This window comes from Melanotaenia boesemani, chromosome 11 (assembly GCF_017639745.1).
Source record: "Melanotaenia boesemani isolate fMelBoe1 chromosome 11, fMelBoe1.pri, whole genome shotgun sequence".
Taxonomy (NCBI): Eukaryota; Metazoa; Chordata; class Actinopteri; order Atheriniformes; family Melanotaeniidae; genus Melanotaenia; species Melanotaenia boesemani.
The window spans coordinates 13256200-13265047 of NC_055692.1; the positions used below are offsets into that span (position 1 = coordinate 13256200).

An 8848-nucleotide genomic window follows, 5' to 3' on the forward strand; every position below is an offset into this window, starting at 1 on the left:
AAAATACTCAGACGATAGAAAAAAAGCAAGAACATGAACACACACTGTTAGAAGAATGGAGACTTGTCTTCCTGTTATTCAGTGCAGTAAAGTCAAGTCAGCATTTAAGCAGGATTTTCTCCGACTTCCCTCTTCTGTGTAATTGCACACACATTCCGTCAGTGTGTGTGTGTGTGAACAGTGAAACAGAAGAACACTAAGTCTTTAATTCAGATCTGAAATGGTGAACTGGACTTGCTTCCTGTCTGTGCTGTGTGTCTTTGTGCTCCCTCAGCCTGCTGTTTCCTCCACTTTTACTTGACTCACCCAGCCAACACACACACACATCTGTTGCGAGGACCCTCATTGGCACAATGCATTTCCTTAAGCTGTGGCAAAAAACACAGGGACAAACCCAGCTATCATAGACCTAAAGTTTAAACGTTTATAGTCCACATTACATCTTTTGTACAAAGTCTAGATAATATGATCAGCTGTCAATACCTCAGCCATGAATGCAGCTTGGCAACTGATGTCACAGCGCAGAGCTGTATGGGGCGGTGACGCCATAGTGCGAAACCACAAACCAAAACAAAGGAACAAAAAGCTGCTGGTCTTTGTTCTGTTTACGCTGCTGGTGACAACTAAAGTTCATTTTGGTCTGAAAATGAGGAGGAGACTATCTAAACTTTGCCACTTACTTAAATGAAAATACCTGAACACAAGTTTCAGTCCTCCTTTTCATTTGGGGGCGGTGGGGTCATGACTTTGGGTATGAGTGGATATCTAAGTCATTTTCCTGTTACACGAAAATCAGCTTAATTCTGCAGTCAGGCAGGGAGTCTACTAAACAGTTGCAGTCAAAGCTGTTTTCACAAAAGTGTGAAGTGTTGTAGAGAAGGTCCAGAGTGAGAATACAAATGTCTGCAGCATTTATTCCACACTTCTTACACATGGAAGTAAGACGGTGTATGAATGCAGCTGCAAATGCTCAGGAGTGTTTACGGGAAGTGTGCTTGCTAGTAATTGTTACTGCTTCGTTCTCTTCTCCTTTCTGCTGCCGTGCTCTCTATTCTCAATGTGTTTTATTGAAAACTATTTCCACATTATTTTCTTTCATGTTTTCTGTGTGCTCTACGCAGAGATTCCCACTGACCATTTTTCCAGCATTTCCAGCTGTAAGAGCACATGTTCGACAGAAAAGCTCCATGTGAAGTTTCATATGTAAACAGCAGCTTCAAAAAGTTTGGCCCAAATTATCCACATATTCTAGCCTACCTAAGGCTGATTTAATAAATAAATTATTTTTGTTTTTTATCTTAATTCTAAACCTGATCCAGATTTTAATTCCTGACCTCTGTCCTCATCTTAACCTAAAAGCATTTTGTACCTTAAACCTAAAAGCATTTTGTAACCCCCAAACGGTCGTTTGATGGTGTTTCACAGTGAGGACCAAAAATAACCTCACAAGTATACTGTACCCATTCAGTTAGAAACACACCCTCTCTTGCTCATGGCAACAAGGAATCCACAAAGATTCATTTTTCAATTAAAGAATTTAATTCGAGTTACTAAAGGAAGCGACTAACAGCTGAACTGAAGGCCGTGCAGAAAAACAGATGGTGGACGATCCTGAATGTGAAAAATGATGGTGAATCCTGTTCTTGTCACTCAGGTCAGGCGGTGTGGATCTGGAGCTCCCCCTCTCCCCAGCTGACAGCTCTGTTCCTGCCAATCACAGAAGAAGCTCAGAGTCAGGAAGTCAAGGTGAGTATCAGGTTGAAGGGACGCTGCTTCTGTGAGACTCTGATGATCAGACTGTAGCTGCATCCTCATTTCAACACTCTCAGGCCTACAGCGTTACTTTCAGAGGCTTGTGGGTGTCCATCAGGCTGGTGCTTTCTCTACATTCACAGCAGATAGAAGTGAAAAAGTATTATGATAAAGTGATTTAAAAGCAGCCCTAGTAATCGACATGTTACTCCAGATACAGTCATAAAGAATAGTCAGGAAACCAAATTGATGGACTTTTTGTATATTAACATGAAAATCTTTATTTTCTTATTAAATTTATATATTTTTGAACAATTTGAAGAAGTAAAACAAGCTGCAAACACGAATATGAAGATGTTGCCGAATGTTTTCCATTAACAGTCTTTATCCTGTTAGAAGAGCTGCCTGACTCTCTTTAGCTCTGCTGCGGTTCTCTTTCCCTGCTAAATGCTCCTCGACCTTAACCGGCTGGTCGCTAGATATGAGAAGTCTGCAAACTCATTATTGATTACCAAAGAATACATTTAAAGACATTAACAGCATGGGATTCCACTGTTTGTCTCTCCAGGTCCCGTCACCTTCACTTTGCCAGAGCAGGTAGTCCAGAAGACGGATCACTTCCTGTTTTCTTATCCCTGGTTCCACGGGCCCATCTCTCGCGTAAAGGCTGCCCATCTGGTCCAGAGCTCTGGACCAGAGGGTCACGGGGTGTTTCTGGTCCGACAGAGTGAGACCCGGAGGGGAGACTATGTCCTCACGTTTAACTACCAGGGAAAAGCAAAGGTACACACTAATATCTGTAAATTCACACTGACAGCTCCGTTCACATTTGATGTGATCACATGAACGAACGCTCCTTCCAAAACCCACTTTTTTAAATCTTCTTGTCTGTGTGTGCAAAACAGAGGCTGATCAACCATAAACAGGAGTAAATATCCGGAGTAGTTCGTCTCCTCCAGACTAAATCAGTGTGAAAGTCTCACCACATATTTTCTCTCTCTCTCTCTCTCTCTCTCTCTCTCTCTCTCTCTCTCTGCAGCACCTGCGCCTCTCTCTAACAGAGTGGGGTCAGTGCAGAGTGCAGCACCTGCGCTTCCCCTCAGTTATGGACATGCTCAGTCATTTCCGTCTCTTTCCCATCCCGTTGGAGTGTGGAGCCGCAGGGGCCGTCACGCTGTCCAGCTTCGTAGTGGCGGGCTCCAGCCCCCCGTCACAGGGTGAGACTTTTATTTTGTATTTTGCTACGACGTCCAAATACAGCAAGAAACAAAGTTGGTAGATGATGTCCAGGAAAACCTATTTGTCACCTGAGGTCCACGATGGGTGAGAAAAATGACTGTAATGACTTACAGCATGACATTTGTTTTCTGACATGATTTAATCTGTGTGCTAATAACATTCAAATATGCTTGCTGGTTTTTGAAATAGTGGCCTTTCACACTCAAAAACCTAGCTGATTCCAAGCTATCAAATTTGATTATCATGAAATGGCTTGCAAAGGTAACCATGTTGGAAAAGAGCCTTTTCTTCCTCATCATGGGTGCTAACTTTGATGCTTCTATCACAAAGTGAAAGATGGCTTGACTAATCTTCAGCATTATTTGTTGTTCAGGTATTTGGTTCTCAGTTAACTTGGCAATTTTTTTTTTGTCCCCAACATAAAACAAGGTCCCTTGCTGCTTTAATAAAGTTAAAAAATCATTGGAGTCTTGGTTTGTTGAAGTCGTCACAGCTCATGTCCTCCCTCTGTTCCTCAGGTCAGCTCTCAGGTGCTCTCCTGGTCCCGTTCTCCCTCCACCGGTGGAGCTCTGAGCCCAGTTTGGCTCACTGCAGCCTGGCTCGCAGCTCCATTCAGACCCCCTCCTTCTGCTCCACCACCAGCAACACCACCGTTTCCAGTCCCAGCTCTGTTTCCCATCCAGGAAATCACCAGTTTACTCGCACCATCCTCGCTCCTGAACCCACTCCATCAGTGCCGCTTCCTCTGCGACGGACCGAATCGGTGGGGAGGAGACCCTTGCTTCGTAGCCCCAACCCCCACACTCCCATCATCCCTCAGCGGGACTCGGACTATGAGCTGGAGCCCGACCGAGGCCGCAAGCGGGCGATAGACAACCAGTACATGTTGCTCTGACCCACCGAGTTCAAACCTGTGAAGCCTGCACACAATCATGCACACATCATACAGACACCGTTTGCTGCCTCATGCTCAGCCTCAGAGCTCGGGAGAGTAATCTGATTACAGCAGACTCATGAACTTGAGAGAACAAGTCTTCGTCTGAATGCACACTGTGTATCGTCAAAGCTAACACACACGTGCTGCATGCGTGTGCGTGTCAGACCCTCACAACCTCCACCAGCGTGTCCACAGTGAATGTATTTCCAGAGTTTTATAACAATGTTGATAATTAATCTTGTTTTTACTGATGTTCAGGTTCTGTGTGTGAGAGTCACATCAATAGTTGTCCTCAAGCCCAGGCAAAATAAAAAATAAAATAAAACAAAAAAACAAACAAATCTGGTGATTTTCATAGAGGAACGCTTGATATTAACTCCTCAGCACTTAACCTGAACTGATAGGAACGCACTGTCTGCAGAAGTGCTCCTTTAGAATACTTACAATGTACTTTTCGCACAAAGTTACCAGTGTGGAACAAATTTCCACCTTTCTACATAACAAACTGTACTCTTTTTAGAGTGTGGTTTCATATTATTCCTCCTCTTTGTGCATTATTATGTACATAAGTGCACATTGCTTTCAGTACATTTTGTAAACATTGTGTATTTTTTCTATACACAGAAATTTTTGTAGAAAAAAATGGAAAAAATAAAGTAAAAAAGGAGAAAAGTTTGGTTCAGTCAGTTGGGAAGCTTTTCCAGAAGGGGGAGGCATGCCTCTTCCACTCCTTTAAAGCTTTGCTAAAGCATTTTTTTTTATTCAGATGATTCAAGATCATCATCACCTGAAAGCTGAGTTTATGGTGTGCGTCTGGACGTCTCTGTTGTGTATGTGATGCGAGGGAAAGTGCTCTTACCAGCTTGTTTCTACTGATGTTGACCTTGAAACTTTAGAAGCTGTGCCCCAAAATTAAATCATATTTCAAGCACCAAGGTTTTATGTGTACAAAAGGACCAAAATTAAAAAAATGCCACAAAATCAAAGAAAATATTAGGTAATATAATAGGTATATTAATCATTTTCCCTAGATTGCAGAGCTGATCAACAAGTGTAGAAAGCGGAAGGATATTTTAGTAAAACTCCTCATTTACACAGTTTTACATCCGGCCTTCACCTGTGGACACGGTAAACTGTGGGAAAAGATCAAAAGTATAAGAATAGCTAGAAAGTCTGAGCTCAGTGGATAAAAAACACCTGTGAATGTGGTGTAACATCTGTGCAGCAGCTCTGAAGTCCTCCACTCCACCACATCTACTAACTGTTTGAAGAAAGAAGTCGTTTGCAAATTTGCGTGCATGCACATCGCATCTGTGCACACATGGTTCTTTCTTTTTTCCTCCAGCGACCGAGTTGCAAGCTTCCCACGGCGTTAAGCCAAATATTATCCAAAGTGGAGTTAAGCCGTACCATTCAGTGGAAAGTGCTTGCAACACTGAGAGAAAGCTGCATTTTACTCCAGGCAACCTGTTCCGATCTCTAACCGAGTAGTTATGGTGCCTCAGCTAAACCAAACCGTGAGTAAAAATAGATGATAAATAAAAACGATAAAGCATCCAAAGCAAACCAAATCTCAGAAAATAGTCCTGCAGCTCATTCCACCACCTCCACTGTCATAAATAGACTTATTTTGGCATTTATAAAGCACATACTTGTTGCAAGAAAACCTAGAAATTGTGGTGTGTGAGGACAGAATGACCTTTAAGAACCCTGAGATCAGCCAAAAAAAAAAATCACATCTCCCAGCTGGTCTGGGAGCAGCTGAGGAGGAGCCGATCGAGTTACAGGATTTATGACTCTTGTTGGTTCAGTTCCTTTTAGAAGACTCTTCGATGTTTACCATATTATTCCCTCTTACGAAGAAATTACTTAACCTACTTTTTCCCTAAAAATGAATAACTAATTATCTAAATTATGAAAAACCTATAGATTAAGTTGTAACACTTTCACTACATTTAAATGATTTTGTGGCAAAACCTTTATTTTAGGTCCAGTGTTTGTTTTGTTCACATAAACTAAGAATACACATCTAGTAAAAAAACATAAACTTGAAAAGCTTCACTCCAAAGAGCTCAAGATGAGGAAACGCTCCACAAGCAGACTGAAACAAAGCTGGGTATTGGCAGTCTGCATGATTTCTTCTTTTTAGCTGTGTGGATTCTCCAAAGAGACTAGAAACCTCATGGCTCCATTACGTTTCATTAAAGCCTTAAAGGTCTCTTCACAGCAGATGATGACGTGATGCATCACCTGAAAACAGTCACACATGTGCTTCTGTTAGTTTTATCATACATGTATTTTCCACACTTTCTTGTTGGAGTAACGTTGTTTTTTTTAGCTTTATTCTTCACACTCATAGCATTAATTATTTTTTCTTAGCATTTCTTCAGTCTTCACTGCAGCTAATAGCAAAGGGAGGGCTGTGAAGATGTTACACTATGTCATTTTTAATTGAGCTCATCTTTTAAAAGCATTTGGGAGCTTTTTTTTTAAGTAAAGAGAAGCTTTAATGGTGTCTGAGCGTGGTATGAGATGTTACACAGATGACACAGCTGCATGTTTCTGTGCACTCTTTCTGGAGTTTCTATTTTTCAAGGTGCCTTTACGAGGTTTAAACCACCGGTTTAAAGCTGCACCGACTCTAGCAAATGTCTTTTAATGCTAAGAAATAAAAAATTTTCTTTCATAAATTAACATTTACCGAAGCGTAGATTTCTATCCAGCGACTAGGTGGTTGTTGTGGTTCCTCTCATCCAAAAGAGCTGATTTTAAAACCAAAAGAGTAAGAATCTGTCTTTTTTTTTTTTTTTTTGCTTTACTTGCATTAGCTGATTCATTTTGGGGAAAAACATGAGAAAGGATTTGTCTGTTTTCTTACCTTGCTTTAACACTAACTTTAGCAGATGATTTACCTTCAGTAAACTCGTGCTTCGTGTATGGTTTCATCCAGATTCTGTCCGTCTTCTCCAACACTGCTATGTCCTCTTTTTTGTTTGTTTGTTTTGTTTCTTTTTTTTAAGAGAAATGCAAAACTGCAACTTCATTTCCTTCTGAAAATGAAGAGTTCTGCTCTTTTGCTGCAAGTACTCCACTCCACCACACCAGAAGTCAGTTTCTATACCAAATTATTATTATTATTATTATTTTAACAATGGTTTCTGTCGTTCTCTTTATTGTATCAGCATGAGTTAAGACTGACATATTTTAAGGGGAACAAAAACTAGGATGTTTTTGGCAAACGTACGGTTGGTCTTCCTGCCTTTTTGTACCCGAGTCTAAACAGATCCCTCATCACCTCTCTGTTTCATTTCTGCTAAGAAACAGCAACGGTAACAAAAATGTAATCCGAGCACGTGTCTCTTCTATTGCTGAATCTTGTCAGGAGAATAGCTGTGCCTTTGCCAGACAGCTGCTGTTGCTTTTTTCTTTTTTTTTTTTCAAAAGCTCAGGGTGTGATTGTGTAGTGCAATAAATAAAAGACACCTTTTGCTTCACACCGTTTGTCCGCAAGGATGAATTTAGTGTTCCGCATTTGCTCATAGACTAGAAACAAGCTGTGTTTAAAACCAGGGCTGCCTTGTTTTATTACCAGCAAGAATCGAGTTAATGCTAAGGAGGATCCCCGTGTACCTCAGGTGTCTTTGATCCTCAGCATCTGCTCCAGAAATGCCTTGAGCGCCTCCTCCGACTTTCCCCTTCCCTCCTGTCTGTTATTTTTTTAATTTTTTTTAATATGTCCAGTTGATGAATGTAAAGTGTTCTTAATACTGTTCATCCTGTTTGTTAACTTCTCACTGTAAACATTCCAGTTCAATCCAACATTCGCTCTTACAGCCAAACCACAACAGCTTCTGAAATGTATCATTGGGTCTGCATCTACTCAGTTATAAGCATCTAAATTATATATATATATATGTATATCTATATACATATATATGTATATAGATAGCTATATATGTATGTGTGTGTATGTGTGTATATATATATATATATATATATATAAACTGTATATTTGACTTTCTTTTTTTTAAATAAACCTAACCAGAAAATGACTTACATGTGTCTTATTGTTTTGTTTGCTGTTATCGTATTGCAGCCAGTCTGTGACAGATTAAGTTGACAAGGACTACAAATAAATGGTTTTGTTATGTATCTATCTGTTGGTTATATTTGATGGCAGCAACCAGACAGTGTATTTAAGGCAAATAGCTTATTGTTTCTCTGTTTGACTACTTCAACTCTGGAGGAGTCTCTGTGAAGGAAACTGCTGCATCCACAAATATCTTCAACAAAATCAAGAGATTGTGATTTTTTACATGCAGATTAATTTAAAAATGGACTGATGTGAAGGGAAAAAAAACTCCTTTCTTGAAACCATGAACACTGCAAACCATTCAGCTCATCATCAGCACAAAGTTAAAAGTTTTAGGTTTTAGGAAAAGCCTTGCTTATTTCAGCACAATAACGCCAAACCAGGAACTTTTTTTCTACTTTAAGATGCAGTTTTTCTTACAGAAAGCCTGATAGTATGATTTCATGAGAATCTAGTTGCCTCATAATGTAAAACCATTACTGGAAAATAATAGTTCATACTAATAATCCTCTAGTTTGTTCACTAAATAATGAGGAAAACGGAGAATATAAGCCCTCGCTGATGTAGAGCAGCTCATCATTCCTTAACTCTGCCGGTGTGAGACAATGGCATTAGAAGTTAATTATTTTCTGCAGAACAGTGCAAAAATCTAGAGCATGACCCAGTTTTGTATTGATTACTTTTAGCTGCCAAGCATCAAGACTTTCACATAATCTTAAGTGATCTTGAGCAAAAGTTCTCCAGGTTTTCTGAAGGTCCTTCAAAGTTTTTTTTTTTCACTCATTTTCAGTCCAGGCCTTGTTACTTGCCATTTTATGAGGTATGCA

The 8848-nt window shown here is 40.2% G+C and overlaps 1 protein-coding gene across 3 annotated transcripts in view; it reads left to right on the forward strand.

Moving 5' to 3' along the window:
* Positions 1-7930, forward strand: part of sh2b3 (SH2B adaptor protein 3) — a 54103-nt gene extending 46173 nt beyond the window's left edge. For all 3 annotated transcript variants that reach the window (XM_041999804.1, XM_041999802.1, XM_041999803.1), the window contains exons 5-8: positions 1655-1746; positions 2321-2535; positions 2792-2969; positions 3510-7930. In XM_041999804.1, coding sequence (XP_041855738.1) covers positions 1655-1746; positions 2321-2535; positions 2792-2969; positions 3510-3886 — 862 coding nt within the window. In that variant the 3' untranslated portion in view covers positions 3887-7930. The remainder of the gene's footprint in view (positions 1-1654; positions 1747-2320; positions 2536-2791; positions 2970-3509) is intronic.
* The last annotated feature ends 918 nt before the right edge of the window (positions 7931-8848 follow it).